The sequence below is a fragment of the Neoarius graeffei genome, chromosome 28 (assembly GCF_027579695.1).
Source record: "Neoarius graeffei isolate fNeoGra1 chromosome 28, fNeoGra1.pri, whole genome shotgun sequence".
Classification (NCBI taxonomy): Eukaryota; Metazoa; Chordata; class Actinopteri; order Siluriformes; family Ariidae; genus Neoarius; species Neoarius graeffei.
The window spans coordinates 7,110,667-7,131,388 of record NC_083596.1 but is presented as its reverse complement, the minus strand read 5'-3'; the positions used below and the strand labels follow the sequence as shown (position 1 = coordinate 7,131,388).

The following is a 20,722-nucleotide window of genomic DNA, read 5'->3' as shown; positions in this document are numbered from 1 at the left end:
AAAAGATTCTCCTTTTGTGACCTGTAATTAGTAAAATACTCTAGATATGAGACCAGAGACTATCTTGAATCAAGTTGACGACACGTGTAGCATTGCAACAAGTTTTTTTTTTCCCATTTCAACATTCAAACAGGCGGCACGGTGGTGTAGTGGTTAGCGCTGTCGCCTCACAGCAAGAAGGTCCTGGGTTCGAGCCCCGTGGCCGGCGAGGAGTTTGCATGTTCTCCCCGTGTCCGCGTGGGTTTCCTCCGGGTGCTCCGGTTTCCCCCACAGTCCAAAGACATGCAGGTTAGGTTAACTGGTGACTCTAAATTGACCGTAGGTGTGAGTGTGAGTGTGAATGGTTGTCTGTGTCTATGTGTCAGCCCTGTGATGACCTGGCGACTTGTCCAGGGTGTACCCCGCCTTTCGCCCATAGTCAGCTGGGATAGGCTCCAGCTTGCCTGCGACCCTGTAGAAGGATAAAGCGGCTAGAGGTAATGAGATGAGAATGAGATGAACATTCAAACATTAAAACATCTCTTAAAGTGCCATTCCACCACTGGATGTATTCTTTGGCATAAAATACAATATATTTTGACAACATATATAAATGGTATCACTAGACAGAGAAATCTTTTAGCTTCAAAATGATATATCAAACATCATTTTTTGAAACGACAAGTATATTAATTTTGCGACCAAAGTCACCTACCCTTTTAATTTCCGTGCGTGATGTCATCGGCAGGTTCCCCTTCTTGTGTACCACGTGACGTGTGACGTGGCACATATTATCAGCAATGGCGGATAGAACGCGATAAAAATAATACCAATAAATCTAGCTAATACCAATAAATCTAGCTAACTGAAAGATTAACTCAGAATTTTTCGCAATTTTTTTGGCCCCCATATACGAGGAGAAATGACTCTCTCACTTTGGGGGTTTCCTGGTCTAAAAATAGACCGACACGTGGTACACAAGAAGGGGAACCTGCCGATGACATCATGCACGGAAATTAAAAGGGTAGGTGACTTTGGTCGCAAAATTAATATACTTGTCGTTGTCAAAAAGTTATGTTTGATATATCATTTTGAAGCTAAAAGATTTCTCTGTCTAGTCATGTTGTCATAAAATATATTGTATTTTATGCCAAAGAATACATCCAATGGTGGAATGGCACTTTAAGATTCCACTTCCCCAGGACCTCAGGCACCAAAAAATAATAATAATAATAATAAAAAAGTCTACGCATTTTGACTTACAGTGCTTACACAACGCCAAAGCAACAGTGCATTTTGGGGGCACTGACTATTCATGTGTACGAGGGGTTTACAAGATCAGGCACAAAAAAAAACCAACCACACAAACAAACAAACAAACAAACAAACAAACAAACACTGAACTTAACTCACAGCATTCCAAAAAGACCTCAATAAAACGCCCTCCACTCACTCATAGCCTTTTTCGCTACGTTCACACTGCAAGGCTTAATGCTCAATTCCGATTTTTTTGTGAAATCCGAGTTTTTTGTGAGGTCGTTCACATTAACAAATATATGCGACTTGTATGTGATCCTCAGTATGAACGAAAAGCGACCTAAAAGTGTTCCGCATGCGCATTGCAGGATACGACGATGTCACACGCAGTGAGCATGGCCAGTGTTTACGGAAGTAAAACCGCCCGGTTGCGGTATGACCCATCCAATCTAGCTTGAATAGCTGCATCCCCCCAAATGGAAATCAGCTCCCTAACCTCTGCGTCCTTCCATTGAGAAGATTCAGAACCTTCACAGCCCGAAGCGTCCCTTGCATTGATGTCATGCGCAGGGGCGCAGATACGTTTTTTGAACTGGGAGGGACAAAAAACTGGGGGGGACAAAGCTGCCAGCAAACCAACCCCAACCCCGATATGCCTGTCAAACTTGTTGTTAGTAACCATAGCAACCAAGCTCGAGCTCGCAACCTGTGCAGTCTGCGCAGCTCAACCAACCGAATATCAGTCTTTGTTTTATGTGAGTTGTTGCAACTATGTATACACTGCTGTGCACCTCAATAAACCGAATGGTAATTAGTCTTTTGATTTTTCCGTGAGGTTTGCCTTATACAAAGAAAGACAGCATAGACGTTTTTTCCTCCCTATAAGTGGGGGGGACCGAACGAGGTGAATTTAAATCTGGGTGGGACGAGTCCCACCCTCTATCTGCGCCCGTGATTACGCGCCATGTTGTTGTAACTTTTTTTGAGAGACCCGCCGCCTACTTCAGCGCAGAATAGTGACGTTTGTGGCTTGTTGACGTGTAAGTCGGATGAATGCGACCTGGCGGTTCAGACTGAATTCACATATGAAAAGAGCGGATAGGGATCGGAATTAGGACCACATATCCAAACGGCCTGGGTCGGATTTGAAAAAATCGGATCTGTGTCGTTCATATTGTCAATAAAAGATCAGATACAGGTCACATATGGGCGAAAAGATCGGATTTGAGTCACTTCAGCCTGCAGTGTGAACGTAGCCTTTGAAGGCACTTGTCTGGTCTAGAGTCTGTACAGCATCTAGAAGGAGCTCACTCTGAATGACTGAGAAAACAGTCGCAGTAAACTTAGGATCTGTAAGGTGGAGTTGAATTGTAATGAAAGATTCAAAGATTTCAGTAAAGTTCATTTATTCCCAAAACAAGCATACTTTTTTTTTTTCTTGAAACAAGCTGAACCGCATTTGACAAATGTCTAAAATGTACTTACTTGTCTTTAAAAAAAACTTGTTTTATTTTCAAAGGTGCTCCAAATAAGACTTTAAAGGATATGGGACATGGATTTTTTTCTGGGTATAATTATGTATAAAGGACATAAGAAATGCCATCTAAATCACTGCAGGGCGTCAAAAATGTGAAAATCATCACATTATTCAACTTTTTTATACATCAGCGTAAAACAATGATTCGTTAATTAGCTAAGCGGTCACGTGACCCGTGACGTCACAAAAACTTTCCAAGGAGCCAGCGCTTGGGAATCTAATGTAAACAGGTTACCGAAATGGACACCATCGACAGTGACATTCCCGATGTTTCACAGAGATGTGAAGTTAGACCCTATCAATTCGAACCGATAGCTGGAAATTCACATGAACACGGATCTTGTCTTTACGCTGACGGGTCAGATGATTCTGAGAGTGAGAGTTCATTCAATCCCCATGAAACTGAAAGCGGTCGGCTCGATAACACTTCCTGGCAAGTTAAAAACAATTCTGCTCAAAGGCTAATGATCTGTTGAAAGAAGTATTATTTTTGTATCATACATTGAAAGTTCATCATAGATCTAGCTAAAGTCCGTTGCAAGCTAGTTTTTTTTTGCTGATATTTTTCGAGATTGATTGAGATACAATGCTTCCAGAGTCCGAGATGAAAACATTCAAAATGGCGAAACGAGTCAGAATTATGATAATCAATAATTGATACATCCAAAATTATAATACTAATCCTTACCGCATGAGGCCCATGGTAAAACCACACTTCCAGGAGGGGCTGCCGTCTGCCTCCCAAGCCGGCCGAGAGCGCGCCTCGTCGGGCACGGCCAGGCGGGCGAATGCCCTGGTCCGTCCGCCCTGTCTAAAAAATAATGGTACAACTCCGAGTGAAGGTATCAATGCGCTGTCAAAGCGCGCAGAAGGTGTTAGTACGCCTGTCATTATAGTGCGGACTTTCCATAGCACAGAAAATCGCCACGTTTCAATTTGTGTAACTGAACTTGTTTCATGTCACTGGTCATATAAACCTATGTAAACAGGAAAAACGCGGAAGAGTTTGGTCGCATCTAACTACAGCCCCAAAAAATACCATTGGCCATGCTGAGCCTTGCTACATTGCTAACAGGAGTGACAGCGCGTCTGACTGCGTCTGACTGACTGGGAGGTCGCAATACACCATGATGTTCAATGTACGTTAAACCCTCTAAAAACAAAACAATTTTCTTGTCATCCAAGACACAAAAACTATTTTGTCGCATTCGTCATCATCACGATTCACACTTCTCCATATTCATCTACGCGCTTGTGCTGTACCCGAAAGTTTTTGTGACGTATGATCACGTGACAGCGGCTCTTCCGGTTGTAAAATATGCATATCGGAGCTCGAGCAGAAATGCCATATAATCATCACGAATATAACGATTTTGCTGAATTTAATAGATAATTTTGTATTTGTTGATGCAATTATTTCATATTTTTAATGGAAAGAAACTGATATAGCGTGCATTTATTTTTCATGTCCCATGTCCTTTAAGACATTTTGTCTATACAAGATTTTCAAGATGGACTGTCTAAAAACTAGCCTTCCTAGCTAAATGAGGTTTTGCTTGTTGGGCAATTATGTCTTATAATAAGGGTGGCTAGATGTTTTGACTTGAAAATAAACAAAAAACTTCCTAAGATTTTTATTTTTTGCAGTGTAGAAACACGAAATTGCTGTTTAAAACTTGTAAATCCGCCACGAATTCTTGGAAACATTACATTACAGGCATTTAGCAGACGCTCTTATCCAGAGTGACGTACAACAAGTGCAAAAGTCAGGTAAGTTCTAGACCGGAAAGTTCTCGTGCCAGGTGTACAAGTGACACAATAACACTCAGTGTAATGTTCTGTTGAAGTACCAGACAGCAATCAGCCAAAGAAAACAAGCCAACGATACAAATGAGCTGACAAAGTACAACTAAACAGAGAAAGATAAAACCTTGACAGCGAACACTGAGTCATCATGACCAGAGTAGACAGCACACAGCCTGGGTTGGTCAAGACCGATATGTGGTTACACAGTGGGCAGGAATGAAGGGGAGAGGTGCAGCCTGAAGAGATGGATCATCTTCAGTTGGCGCTTGAAGGTCGTCAAGGAGTCGGGAGTTCTGACCTCAATGGGAAGGTCATTCCACTAACGGGTAGCCAGGACAGACAGCAGTCTTGAGTGGGCGGGGCAGAAGTGGAGATGAGGCAGGGTCAGGTGACCAGTAACAGCGACGCATAGGGTCAGATCAGACTCTGGAAGTATGCTAGACCTAACCCCTTAGCACCAACGTCTTAAATTTGATGCGAGTTGCAACAGGCAGCCAGTGAAGGGCGATGTTTGATCAACTTCGTTTGAAGGGTGATGTTTGATCAGCTTTCAATTTTTTTTTTCTTTTAGCTCCACCCACATTTTCCTTTCTCTGCTCTTCTGGTTCCTGGGTAAGAAGCGTAATCACAGGTACTCAAGTATGACACAGTTTTATTGGTCGTAGAAATAATGACAATGTAGGAAGCCATTGGCCTAACGGTTAGAGAAGCAGCTTTGGCACCAAAAGGTCACCAGTTCGATTCCCTAGACCAGGTTGAAGTGCCCTTGAGCGAGGCACCTAACCCCAACCTACTCCCCAGGCTGCTCTGGGTATGTTGTACGTTGCTCTGGATAAGTGCGTCTGCTAAATGCCATTAATGTGATGTAATGTAGAGGGCTGTGGGTAATTTGTTGAGCTGACTCCAACCGAGTCGAGCCACACCCTCCTGTAGAAAAGCAATAAATGTGTCAGAGTTGGTTCTGATGCTTAACTGAAAAGCAATCCATACCTATATTTTTTTGTTCAGAAACCAGGAATCGGTGATATTGGGTGCTTGAGAGGAATACTTTTATCGCCATGGCAACAGATCGGTCATTCGACGCGATCAAAATAAGACGTATGGTGCGGAAGTTAAATAAAATTAATAGTGCAAAGTACGAGAGTGAATCTTTGAACTGGAATTGAGTCGAGTCGATTTGATTCATGACTCGGTTCCAAATCAAAACGGAATTTAAAAATAAATAAATAAATAAATAATAATTCGGTTGAAGTTCATGTACAAAACAGTGATTCAGTTCAATGATTCAAGCTGATGCACTTCTGCCCCTTTTCCACCAAAGCAGTTCCAGGGCTGGTTCGGGGCCAGTGCTTAGTTTGGAACCGGGTTTTCTGTTTCCACAGACAAAGAACTGGCTCTGGGGCCAGAAAAACCGGTTCCAGGCTAGCACCAACTCTCTGCTGGGCCACAGGAAAGAACCGCTTACGTCAGCGGGGGGGGCGGAGTTGTTAAGACCAACAACAATAACAAGACCACGAAAGATCGCCATTTTTAAGCGACGAGAAGCAGCAGCTGTACAAACGCGAAGTCAGCCATTATTATTATTGTTGCTGCTGCTGCTTCTTCCGTGTTGTTTTTGCTTCGATATTCGCACCAAGGTTTATGCAAACGTACCGACATAACTGACGTATACAGCGACGTAATGACGTGTCTTCCCTTAGCACCGCGAGCCATGGAAAAGCAAACTGGTTCTCAGCTGGCTCGCAAGTTGAACGAGTTGTGAACCAGCACCAGCACTGGCTCCGAACCAGCCCTGGAACTGATTTGGTGGAAAAGGGGTATTTGAGAAGCGAGGTTTACTCGTACAGCTTCAGATTTTCTTGTATACTCAAAGGAGTGGGTGCGAGAAGTCAAATCAAGGAGTCAAATCAAGGGGTCAAGAACGCTTGACTGGATTGCGTATATCTGAGGTGTTACATCCTGAACCGTGTAGCAGTGAAACTAACAGCGAGGGTAGAGACAGGGAAATGTGCTGCATTTCAAAAATATTTAATTTTCAAGCTACACTGTTTACAGAGTGAGAATTACTGTATCCGTCTACGCCAAGATGCTTTTCATGAAAACCCCAGGCCTTTCTGAGGCGTCCTTGACAAATCGCTCGTGTTGCTTTTTTCCTTCATCAGCTGGCTTGTGAATTCTAGCAGATTCAGGGGAAAAGTGACGGCGTAGGTTGTTCATACAGGAAAGAAAGTTGTTGTTTTTTTTTTAACGTTTATTTTGTTCGTTGATTCTGGTTCGTGTGTGAGATTTTCAGCATTTCTTGCTGAAGCGCTTGATGCACTCGCAAATGGAGAAACTCTACCCTTTCTATACACCCCTTCAAATGCAGAGAGCATGTTGACTTTTTGTGAGATTGGGACATTCTGACGGTCTGTGAGCTGAGAAAATGGGTTTCTGTTTCCACATAATGATTTCGTTACTTCACACTAATTCCTGGCCCTCATACGGATGACACCTGGGTCGTTTTGAGAATTGAAAAACACTTCCTGTAAGCTCCTCACACTCCTCGCCACGTATCTCTCGTGTGTGTGTGTGTGTGTGTGTGTGTGTGTGTGTGTGTGTAAGTAAATGTGTTGACTAAAAAGGTACAACATGTTCTGAAAGGCAAAAATACAACTTGTATGTACAGTTCTCCCATTATTGCTTTTCACTAGTCAAGACCACCATCTAATTATGTCATGGCTTGGCTTTTGAATGGGTCGACTCTTCTTTTTTCTTTTTTTTTGGTTCCCTGATCAAGCGTCATGTCCATGTCGGTCAAAGAAGGATATAAAAGTACACTGACATCGACACCGTGTGCTATTACGGTGAGAATATTTCCTGGTGCAGAAAGAAAGCACCACATGAGTTACACCATTTCCAGCACATGGACCAAGCCATACTAGGCATCTAATGAATTCCTACGTTCTGAAAAACAGCATCTTGTGCAACTCAAGAGGAAGAAGCTTGGCCAGATCCCCAGTGCTCCACACCCAGTTTTCCACACGCGCTCCACACCCTTTAACGAACCATCTGCCTGGAGAACAAGCTGTATTCGAGCGGTCTACCTTCCGACGTCTTCCGAAGGATCAGTTTGGGCTTAACGTACCGAAAATACACCACCAGCTTCAAAATGGCGACCAGACACCATGAGGTAGTGACGCCAGGCTTCCTTTAATGGAAGGTCGACGTACAATCCTTCCCCCGCCGCAACAGACACCTAGAAGAAACCATGCCACCAATGACGGCAGATCAGTTTACAGGCCTCCCCTCACCATCGCGGCACCACAGAACCAGCCACGGCAAACACCCCTCCCCCACTGTGCACGAACACCATTGACTCGTGAAGAGAGCAAGGAGAGGAGGAAAAAAAAGAAAGAAAAGAAAAGAAAAGCCACTTCACGGCGGCTTTTGTTCTGCTTATTGCAGTGCCGTAAGAAAAACTACAATCATCAATCTATCAGAGCAGAAAAAAAAAAAAGAAGAAGTGCTGTCATCGCACTGTTATGGAAAAAGGAGGAAATGTGATTTAAAACATGGTTGAAGGAAGAGTAGGCAGCGTGTACTGAGCAGAGAGATCATGCAGGACAGGTCGTCATGACCCAAACTCGAGGGAGGCCTGTCGCGTTTCAGTACAGGACAGCCACACAGGAAGTAATGGCTCACCAAAAAGAAAAAAAAAAAGTCCGCTGCTATCAGTCGATCAGCACGCAGCGAGCAGTCGTTTCACACAAACGCGAACGGAAAGTGACTTTCCTGTGAATACTGTGACGTCGATCGATGCAAAATGAAAATGATCCAAACGCACTTCTCTAATCTGAAGCCGTTCAGAGATCAGGTTCTGACCAGGGTTTAACGAACACGACAGATTAGATCGAATTACAGCGAATATAGTGTACCGTACTGTCCAAAGAAAGGCTGTAGAGCAAAGATGATGAAATTAAATGTGAAACAAAGTCGATATCTGGTGTGATGATCCTTTGCTTAAAATAAAATAGTCATCTCGAGTAGAACGTGTGCAGTTTTATGAAGAAATGAGCTGTAGGTTTTACTGAGCATCTTGCAGAACCAGTCACGGTTCTTCTGGACACTTTGACTGTCACACTCGCTTCTTCTTATTTCTACAGCAAAATTTATTCGGCGTTTTTTGTCTGAAAAGTCTCTGATAAAATATGCTGCTTTCTTTGCTGAAACCGTTTTCTGTCACATTTAATTTTGTGCTGGAAAACTAATGTCTGTAACGTAAACTGTTTTGGGACCGATTAGATTACGCAGAAGTCAGAATATAAACATAAGAGCTTAGACTAAAGTCACAGTAATTTGAGCTAGCTGACCTTTGTCAACTGAAGGTCAAGGACAAGTTGCGCCCTGCAGCCCTGAACAAAATTTTAAAAAATAAAACTGATTGAAAAAAAAATCATGAAAATCGACAGAGTTATAAGCGATTGGGAAAAAAATCCTGTTTTCGTGGATCATTCCAGATCAGTGATCCTGATCAGCACCAAAAGTCATAGCAATGTACGGTAATTCAGCCCAGAGGTTGTGAAATTCATGTGAGGTTTGGTGATGATTGGTTAAAAACTCTGGGAGAAATCATGGCGCTTCGGAGAAGAAGAAGAAAGTAGAAAGATCCTGAGTCAGAGTAGCAATTTGTGCTAACGCAAAATTAATTAAGCACGCATATACAGACCTGGATAGACAGATACAGATCGATAAACTGCTCACGTAGACATTTATTTCTGGCGCAAAACATACTTTTAATACATAACACTGACTTCAAACTCCACTCATCAGGCCTCATGAGATACACCAAGGCCTGTTTGAGACGTTTAAAAGCCTCCGAGATAACAACAAGCTCGTTCAGATACAATATACTCCTGATTTAACGCTGCATAATTCAGACCACGGACGCATCATTAAACGTGTCTTTGTTAGCAAAGGACAGCCAAGAAAGCAGACGCTCCACATAATCGCAGCCTAATCCAAGTTATTTAACAAAGAAAACGAAAAGAATCTCCAGTGTCAGCGCTGTATACCCTGTAACGATCAAGAAGATTTCAGGACAGTTTCATTTTCTTGGTATCGTAATTACGAGCTACTTCAAGAGAAAGAGAGAGAAAATAGACGTGTTTAAAGGGACGACTGTTTATAGCATCCACAGCGCAAGTGATAACAGGAAGTAACTTGTTCCACATCAGTGAATAAATATAAACAGACAACAGGTCACCCTTTAGTACAAAAAAAAAAATTTAATCCACTCCAAGGTTGATAGTCGCTGACACTGCTGCTGCTTCAGTCATGTGATGAGACTGTGTTGAGATTTTAAAGCTTTACGTACCTCAGTATAAATGTATATTCGTGCCTTAACAATGCTGGTTCTCCTTCTTTAACAAGAAATGTATAAAATATTGATATCATACAGCCAGATATTATAAGGAACGTTCATTAGAGCTCCCTTAAATGACGAAAATGACACTTTAAAAGACGGTATAAGGAGAACATTAGTCAAATTAAGACACTGTGCCACTCCTGGCAGCCCAATTCTGTGTGAAAAGTGTGATAAAAATATTTGTCTGGCATGCTTGAAAGTGGTACCCACGGTCCCGATCGCTACTCGTTCTTGAAACTGGTACACGCGGTCCCGGTCGCTACTCGTTCTTGAAACTGGTACACGCGGTCCCGGTCGCTACTCGTTCTTGAAACTGGTACACGCGGTCCCGGTCGCTACTCGTTCTTGAAACTGGTACACGCGGTCCCGGTCGCTACTCGTTCTTGAAACTGGTACACGCGGTCCCGGTCGCTACTCGTTCTTGAAACTGGTACACGCGGTCCCGGTCGCTACTCGTTCTTGAAACTGGTACACGCGGTCCCGGTCGTTACTCGTTCTTGAAACTGGTACACGCGGTCCCGATCGCTACTCGTTCTTGAAACTGGTACACGCGGTCCCGATCGCTACTCGTTCTTGAAACTGATACACACGGTCCAGTTCGCTACTCGTTCTTGAAACTGGTACATGCGGTCCTGATCGCTACTCGTTCCTGAAAATGGTACATGTTGTCCCGATCGCCACTCGTTCCTGAAAATGGTACATGTTGTCCCGATCGCCACTCGATCTTGAAAATGGCACGTGCCTTCCTGATCGCTACTCGTTCCTGAAAATGGTACACGTTGTCCCGATCGCTACTCGTTCTTGAAAATGGTACACACCTTCCTGATCGCTACTCGTTCCTGAAAATGGTACACGCCTTCCTGATCGCTACTCGTTCCTCAAAATGGTACACGCCGTCCTGATCGCTACTCGTCCCTGAAAATGGTACATGCCGTCCTGATCGCTACTCATTCCTGAAAATGGTACACGCCTTCCTGATCACTACTCGTTCTTGAAACTGGTACAAGTGGTCCTGATCGCTACTCGTTCTTGAAACTGGTACACACAGTCCAGTTCGCTACTCGTTCTTGAAACTGGTACATGCGGTCCCAATCGCTACTCGTTCTTGAAAATGTGGGGCATCGTGGCTCAGGTGGATAAGGCGCCATACCATAAATCCGGGGACCCGGGTTTGATTCCGGCCTGAGGTCATTTCCCGATCCCTCCCCGTCTCTCTCGCCTGCTCATTTCCTGTCTCTACACTGTCCTATCCAATAATAAAGGTGAAAAAAGCCCCCCAAAAAAATATCTTGAAAATGGTACACGCCTTCCTGATCGCTACTCGTTCCTGAAAATGGTACACGTCGTCCAGATCGCTACACATTCTTGAAAATGGTACACGCCGTCCTGATCGCTACTCGTTCCTGAAAATGGTACGTGCCATCCTGATCGCTACTCGTTCCTGAAAATGTTGCACGCGGTCCCGATCGCTACTAGATCTTGAAAATGGTACATGTTGTCCCGATCGCCACTTGATCTTGAAAATGGTACATGCCTTCCTGATCGCTACTCGTTGCTGAAAATGGTACGCGTCGTCCAGATCGCTACACATTCTTGAAAATGGTACACGCCGTCCTGATCGCTACTCGTTCCTGAAAATGGTACGTGCCGTCCTGATCGCTACTCGTTCCTGAAAATGGTACACGCCTTCCTGATCGCTACTCGTTCCTGAAAATGGTACACGTCGTCCTGATCGCTACTCGTTCCTGAAAATAGTACACGTCGTCCTGATCGCGACTCGTTCTTGAAAATGGTGCATGCCGTCCTGATCGCTACACGTTCCTGAAAATGGTACACGTCGTCCTGATCGCTACTCGTTCCTGAAAATGGTACACGCCGTCCTGATCGGTACACGTTCCTGAAAATGGTACATGTCATCCTGATCGCTACTCGTTCCTGAAAATGGTACACGCCGTCCTGATCGCTACTCGTTCCTGAAAATGGTACGTGCCGTCCTGATCGCTACTCGTTCCTGAAAATGGTACACGCCTTCCTGATCGCTACTCGTTCCTGAAAATGGTACACGTCGTCCTGATCGCTACTCGTTCCTGAAAATAGTACACGTCGTCCTGATCGCGACTCGTTCTTGAAAATGGTGCATGCCGTCCTGATCGCTACACGTTCCTGAAAATGGTACACGTCGTCCTGATCGCTACTCGTTCCTGAAAATGGTACACGCCGTCCTGATCGGTACACGTTCCGGAAAATGGTACATGTCGTCCTGATCGCTACTCGTTCCTGAAAATAGTACACGTTGTCCTGATCGCTATTTGATCTTGAAAATGGTACATGCCGTCCTGATCGCTACACGTTCCTGAAAATGGTACAAGTTGTGCTGATCGCTACTCGAGCTTGAAAATGGTACACGCTGTCCTGATCGCTACACGTTCCTGAAAATGGTACACGCCGACCTGATCGCTACTCGTTCCTGAAAATGGTACACGCCGTCCTGATTGCTACACGTTCCTGAAAATGGTATAAGTTGTCCTGATCGCTACTCGAGCTTGAAAATGGTACACGTTGTCCTGATCGCTACTCGTTCCTGAAAATGGTACACGTTGTCCTGATCGCTACTCGTTCCTGAAAATGGTACGCATCGTCCTGATCGCTACTCGTTCCTGAAAATGGTACAAATTGTCCTGATCGCTACTCGAGCTTGAAAACAGTATATGCTGTCCTGATCGCTACTCGCTCCTGAAAATGGTACAAATTGTCCTGATCGCTACTCGAGCTTGAAAACAGTATATGCTGTCCTGATCGCTACTCGCTCCTGAAAATGGTACACACCGTCCTGATCGCTACTCGTTCCTGAAAATGGTACACGCCGTCCTGATCGCTACTCGTTCCTGAAAATGGTACACGCCGTCCTGATCGGTACACGTTCCTGAAAATGGTACACGCCGTCCTGATCGCTACTCGTTCTTGAAAATGGTACACGCCGTCCTGATCGCTACTCGTTCCTGAAAATGGTACACGCCGTCCTGATCGCTACTTTTTCCTGAAAATGGTACACGCCGTCCTGATCGCTACTCGTTCCTGAAAATGGTACACGCCGTCCTGATCGCTACTCGTTCCTGAAAATGGTACACGCCGTCCTGATCGGTACACGCCGTCCTGATCGCTACTTTTTCCTGAAAATGGTACACGCCGTCCTGATCGCTACTCGTTCTTGAAAATGGTACACGCCGTCCTGATCGCTACTCGTTCCTGAAAATGGTACACGCCGTCCTGATCGCTACTTTTTCCTGAAAATGGTACACACCGTCCTGATCGCTACACGTTCCTGAAAACGGTACACGCCGTCCTGATCGCTACTCGCTCCTGAAAACGGTACACGCCGTCCTGATCGCTACTCGTTCCTGAAAATGGTACACGCCGTCCTGATCGCTACTCGTTCCTGAAAATGGTACACGCCGTCCTGATCGCTACTCGTTCCTGAAAATGGTACACGCCGTCCTGATCGGTACACGTTCCTGAAAATGGTACACGCTGTCCTGATCGCTACACGTTCCTGAAAATGGTACGCGTTGTCCTGATCGCTACTCGAGCTTGAAAATGGTACACGCTGTCCCGATCGCTAGTCGTTCCTGAAAATGGTACACACCTTCCTGATCGCTACTCGTTCCTGAAAATGATACACGCTGTCCTGATCACTACTCGTTCTTGAAAATGGTACATACCGTCCTGATCGCTACTCGTTCCTGAAAATGGTACACACCGTCCTGATCGCTACTCGTTCCTGAAAATGGTACAAGTTGTCCTGATCGCTACTCGTTCCTGAAAATGGTACAAGTTGTCCTGATCGCTACTCGTTCCTGAAAATGGTACAAGTTGTCCTGATCGCTACTCGTTCCTGAAAATGGTATAAGTTGTCCTGATCGCTACTCGAGCTTGAAAATGGTACACGTTGTCCTGATCGCTACTCGTTCCTGAAAATGGTACACGTTGTCCTGATCGCTACTCGTTCCTGAAAATGGTACGCATCGTCCTGATCGCTACTCGTTCCTGAAAATGGTACACGCCGTCCTGATCGCTACATGTTCCTGAAAATGGTACACGTTGTCCTGATCGCTATTTGATCTTAAAAATGGTACACGCCGTCCTGATCGCTACACGTTCCTGAAAATGGTACACGCCGTCCTGATCGCTACTCGTTCCTGAAAATGGTACACACTGTCCTGATCGCTACTCGCTCCTGAAAATGGTACAAATTGTCCTGATCGTTACTCGAGCTTGAAAACAGTATATGCTGTCCTGATCGCTACTCGCTCCTGAAAATGGTACAAATTGTCCTGATCGCTACTCGAGCTTGAAAACAGTATATGCTGTCCTGATCGCTACTCGCTCCTGAAAATGGTACACACCGTCCTGATCGCTACTCGTTCCTGAAAATGGTACACGCCGTCCTGATCGCTACTCGTTCCTGAAAATGGTACACGCCGTCCTGATCGGTACACGTTCCTGAAAATGGTACACGCCGTCCTGATCGCTACTCGTTCTTGAAAATGGTACACGCCGTCCTGATCGCTACTCGTTCCTGAAAATGGTACACGCCGTCCTGATCGCTACTTTTTCCTGAAAATGGTACACGCCGTCCTGATCGCTACTCGTTCCTGAAAATGGTACACGCCGTCCTGATCGGTACACGTTCCTGAAAATGGTACACGCCGTCCTGATCGCTACTTTTTCCTGAAAATGGTACACGCCGTCCTGATCGCTACTCGTTCCTGAAAATGGTACACGCCGTCCTGATCGGTACACGTTCCTGAAAATGGTACACGCTGTCCTGATCGCTACACGTTCCTGAAAATGGTACGCGTTGTCCTGATCGCTACTCGAGCTTGAAAATGGTACACGCTGTCCCGATCGCTAGTCGTTCCTGAAAATGGTACACACCTTCCTGATCGCTACTCGTTCCTGAAAATGATACACGCTGTCCTGATCACTACTCGTTCTTGAAAATGGTACACGCCGTCCTGATCGCTACACGTTCCTGAAAATGGTACACACCGTCCTGATCGCTACTCGTTCCTGAAAATGGTACAAGTTGTCCTGATCGCTACTCGTTCCTGAAAATGGTACAAGTTGTCCTGATCGCTACTCGTTCCTGAAAATGGTACACGCTGTCCTGATCGCTACATGTTCCTGAAAATGGTACACGCCGTCCTGATCGCTACTCGAGCTTGAAAATGGTACACGCCGTCCTGATCGCTACACGTTCTTGAAAATGGTACACGCCGTCCTGATCGCTACTCGTTCCTGAAAATGGTACACGCCGTCCTGATCGCTACTCGTTCCTGAAAATGGTACACGCCGTCCTGATCGGTACACGTTCCTGAAAATGGTACACGCCGTCCTGATCGCTACACGTTCCTGAAAATGGTACACGCCGTCCTGATCGCTACTCGAGCTTGAAAATGGTACACGCTGTCCTGATCGCTACACGTTCTTGAAAATGGTACACGCTGTCCTGATCGCTACTCGTTCCTGAAAATGGTACACGCCGTCCTGATCGCTACACGTTCCTGAAAATGGTACACGCCGTCCTGATCGCTACTCGAGCTTGAAAATGGTACACGCTGTCCCGATCGCTAGTCGTTCCTGAAAATGGTACACGCCGTCCTGATCGCTACTCGTTCTTGAAAATGGTACACGCCGTCCTGATCGCTACTCGTTCTTGAAAATGGTACACGCCGTCCTGATCGCTACTCGTTCTTGAAAATGGTACACGCCGTCCTGATCGCTACTCGTTCCTGAAAATGGTACACGCCGTCCTGATCGCTACTCGTTCTTGAAAATGGTACACACCGTCCTGATCGCTACTCGTTACTGAAAATGGTACACGCCGTCCTGATCGCTACTCGTTCCTGAAAATGGTACACGCCGTCCTGATCGCTACTCGTTCCTGAAAATGGTACACGCCGTCCTGATCGCTACTCGTTCTTGAAAATGGTACACACCGTCCTGATCGCTACTCGTTCTTGAAAATGGTACACGCCGTCCTGATCGCTACTCGTTCTTGAAAATGGTACACGCCGTCCTGATCGCTACTCGTTCCTGAAAATGGTACACGCCGTCCTGATCGCTACTCGTTCTTGAAAATGGTACACACCGTCCTGATCGCTACTCGTTACTGAAAATGGTACGCACCATCCTGATCGCTACTCATTCTTGAAAATGGTACACACCGTCCTGATCGCTACTCGTTACTGAAAATGGTACACGCCGTCCTGATCGCTACTCGTTCCTGAAAAATGGTACACGCCGTCCTGATCGCTACACGTTCCTGAAAATGGTACAAGTTGTCCTGATCGCTACTCGAGCTTGAAAATGGTACACGCTGTCCTGATCGTTACACGTTCCTGAAAATGGTACACGTTGTCCCGATCGCTAGTCACTCCTGAAAATGGTACACGCCTTCCTGATCGCTACTCGTTCCTGAAAATGGTACACGCCGTCCTGATCGCTACTCGTTCCTGAAAATGGTACACGCCGTCCTGATCGCTACTCGTTCCTGAAAATGGTACACGCCGTCCTGATCGCTACTCGTTCCTGAAAATGGTACACGCCGTCCTGATCGCTACTCGTTCCTGAAAATGGTACACGCCGTCCTGATCGCTACTCGTTCCTGAAAATGGTACACGCCGTCCTGATCGCTACTCGTTCCTGAAAATGGTACGCGTTGTCCTGATCGCTACTCGAGCTTGAAAATGGTACACGCTGTCCTGATCGCTACACGTTCCTGAAAATGGTACACGCTGTCCTGATCGCTACTCGTTCCTGAAAATGGTACACGCTGTCCTGATCGCTACACGTTCCTGAAAATGGTACACGCTGTCCTGATCGCTACACGTTCCTGAAAATGGTACACGCTGTCCTGATCGCTACTCGTTCCTGAAAATGGTACACGCTGTCCTGATCGCTACATGTTCCTGAAAATGGTACACGCTGTCCTGATCGCTACACGTTCCTGAAAATGGTACACGCCGTCCTGATCGCTACACGTTCCTGAAAATGGTACACGCCGTCCTGATCGCTACTCGTTCCTGAAAATGGTACACGCCGTCCTGATCGCTACTCGTTCCTGAAAATGGTACACGCCGTCCTGATCGCTACTCGTTCCTGAAAATGGTACACGCCGTCCTGATCGCTACTCGTTCCTGAAAATGGTACGCGTTGTCCTGATCGCTACTCGAGCTTGAAAATGGTACACGCTGTCCTGATCGCTACACGTTCCTGAAAATGGTACACGCTGTCCTGATCGCTACTCGTTCCTGAAAATGGTACACGCTGTCCTGATCGCTACATGTTCCTGAAAATGGTACACGCTGTCCTGATCGCTACACGTTCCTGAAAATGGTACACGCTGTCCTGATCGCTACACGTTCCTGAAAATGGTACACGCTGTCCTGATCGCTACATGTTCCTGAAAATGGTACACGCTGTCCTGATCGCTACTCGTTCCTGAAAATGGTACACGCTGTCCTGATCGCTACATGTTCCTGAAAATGGTACACGCTGTCCTGATCGCTACATGTTCCTGAAAATGGTACACGCTGTCCTGATCGCTACATGTTCCTGAAAATGGTAAGCGTTGTCCTGATCGCTACACGTTCCTGAAAATGGTACGCGTTGTCCTGATTGCTACTCGAGCTTGAAAATGGTACACGCTGTCCTGATCGCTACCCTACTCGAGCTTGAAAATGGTACACGCTGTCCTGATCGCTACTCGTTCCTGAAAATGGTACACGCTGTCCTGATCGCTACATGTTCCTGAAAATGGTACGCGTTGTCCTGATCGCTACTCAAGCTTGAAAATGGTACACGCTGTCCTGATCGCTACTCGTTCCTGAAAATGGTACACGCTGTCCTGATCGCTACACGTTCCTGAAAATGGTACACACTGTCCTGATCGCTACATGTTCCTGAAAATGGTACGCGCCGTCCTGATCGCTACTCGTTCCTGAAAATGGTACACGCTGTCCTGATCGCTACACGTTCCTGAAAATGGTACACGCTGTCCTGATCGCTACATGTTCCTGAAAATGGTACGCGTTGTCCTGATCGCTACTCAAGCTTGAAAATGGTACACGCTGTCCTGATCGCTACACGTTCCTGAAAATGGTACACACTGTCCTGATCGCTACATGTTCCTGAAAATGGTACGCGTTGTCCTGATCACTACTCGGGCTTGAAAATGGTACACGCTGTCCTGATCGCTAGTCGTTCCTGAAAATGGTACACGCCGTCCTGATCGCTACACGTTCCTGAAAATGGTACACGCTGTCCTGATCGCTACATGTTCCTGAAAATGGTACGCGTTGTCCTGATCGCTACTCAAGCTTGAAAATGGTACACGCTGTCCTGATCGCTACACGTTCCTGAAAATGGTACACACTGTCCTGATCGCTACATGTTCCTGAAAATGGTACGCGTTGTCCTGATCACTACTCGGGCTTGAAAATGGTACACGCTGTCCTGATCGCTACTCGTTCCTGAAAATGGTACACGCTGTCCTGATCGCTACACGTTCCTGAAAATGGTACACGCTGTCCTGATCGCTACATGTTCCTGAAAATGGTACACGCTGTCCTGATCGCTACATGTTCCTGAAAATGGTACACGCTGTCCTGATCGCTACATGTTCCTGAAAATGGTAAGCGTTGTCCTGATCGCTACACGTTCCTGAAAATGGTACGCGTTGTCCTGATTGCTACTCGAGCTTGAAAATGGTACACGCTGTCCTGATCGCTACCCTACTCGAGCTTGAAAATGGTACACGCTGTCCTGATCGCTACTCGTTCCTGAAAATGGTACACGCTGTCCTGATCGCTACATGTTCCTGAAAATGGTACGCGTTGTCCTGATCGCTACTCAAGCTTGAAAATGGTACACGCTGTCCTGATCGCTACTCGTTCCTGAAAATGGTACACGCTGTCCTGATCGCTACACGTTCCTGAAAATGGTACACACTGTCCTGATCGCTACATGTTCCTGAAAATGGTACACGCTGTCCCGATCGCTACTCGTTCCTGAAAATGGTACACGCTGTCCTGATCGCTACACGTTCCTGAAAATGGTACACGCTGTCCTGATCGCTACATGTTCCTGAAAATGGTACGCGTTGTCCTGATCGCTACTCAAGCTTGAAAATGGTACACGCTGTCCTGATCGCTACACGTTCCTGAAAATGGTACACACTGTCCTGATCGCTACATGTTCCTGAAAATGGTACGCGTTGTCCTGATCGCTACTCGGGCTTGAAAATGGTACACGCTGTCCTGATCGCTAGTCGTTCCTGAAAATGGTACACGCCGTCCTGATCGCTACACGTTCTTGAAAATGGTACACGTTGTCCTGATCGCTACACGTTCCTGAAAATGGTACACGCTGTCCTGATCGCTACTCATTCCTGAAAATGGTACACGCTGTCCTGATCGCTACTCATTCCTGAAAATGGTACACGCTGTCCCGATCGCTACACGTTCCTGAAAATGGTACACGCCGTCCTGATCGCTACTCGATCTTGAAAATGGTACACACTGTCCTGATCGCTACTCGATCTTGAAAATGGTACACGCCGTCCTGATCGCTACTCGATCTTGAAAATGGTACACGCCGTCCTGATCGCTACTCGTTCCTGAAAATGGTACACGCCTTCCTGATCGCTACTCGATCTTGAAAATGGTACACGCCGTCCTGATCGCTACTCGTTCTTGAAAATGGTACACGCTGTCCTGATCGCTACTCGTTCCTGAAAATGGTATGCGCCATCCTGATCGCTACTCATTCTTGAAAATGGTACGCACTGTCATGATCGCTACTTGTTCTTGAAACTAGTACAGACGATTCTGATTGCTATTTGTTCTTGAAACTAGTACAGGTGATTCTGATTGCTACTTATTCTTGAAAATGGTACACACCGTCCTGGTTAAGTGTTAAAAGTTGACCTTTCATTCATTCATTCATTCATTCATTAAAACTTCATGACCAGAGTAAACAGGGTGGATGAGGACAGAGGAATAAACGCACTCGTGTTTCTTTGGGCATTTGAGAAAAGGATTCTCTAAGTGTTAACAAGTCCAAAAGTAATGGCACCCCGTTCCCTGACAATAGAGAGAGAGAGTGCTCGAACACTTTGTGTCCTGTTTGGAGTGAAAACGGTACCTGTAGTAATAAACATCACTCTTGCCAGCACTGAGTCCCGACTTCCGGATCACCTCTTCTTTCTTCCAGCCCGGGGGCAGAGCCGGGCAGTCGATCCTCTTCCTCTCCATAATCATTTAGTTGACTTTTGCGTGCTGTAAATCAGGGGGATTGATCGATCGATACCCCGGCGACGTGAGCCAGAAGTGTGTGCTAATGGTGTGATGAGTGCTAAGCTAGCCGTGTTAGCCGCTAAACTGCTAGATTAGATGACAGATCTTGTAGATTAATAAATAAATAAACAAACAGCGCACGCGACGGTCCGGTCCGATCCGATCCGTTAGACGTAACAAAGCGAACCGGGTTGTTGAGTTTTTTCTTTGTTTCTTTCTTCCAGCTTTCCTTCTCTCACATGACTCGGAACACAGGACGACCGAAAGCTCGGTGCTGAAGTCGAGCTGCCGCCGCCGCGATGGTGTCGAAAACTGTGACGCTGTGAAATTTCAGCAACTTCCCACGCAGTGACCCTGCAGCGCCTGGCAACCACACTG

General features: G+C 46.1%; 1 protein-coding gene across 1 annotated transcript in view; it reads right to left on the bottom strand.

Moving 5' to 3' along the window:
- The window catches only part of mbd2 (methyl-CpG binding domain protein 2), an 88,093-nt gene extending 67,371 nt beyond the window's left edge, over positions 1 to 20,722 (bottom strand). Inside the window, exon 1 of the mRNA XM_060913469.1 lies at positions 20,193 to 20,722. Within this exon, the coding sequence (XP_060769452.1) occupies positions 20,193 to 20,308 (116 nt within the window). The 5' untranslated portion in view covers positions 20,309 to 20,722. The remainder of the gene's footprint in view (positions 1 to 20,192) is intronic.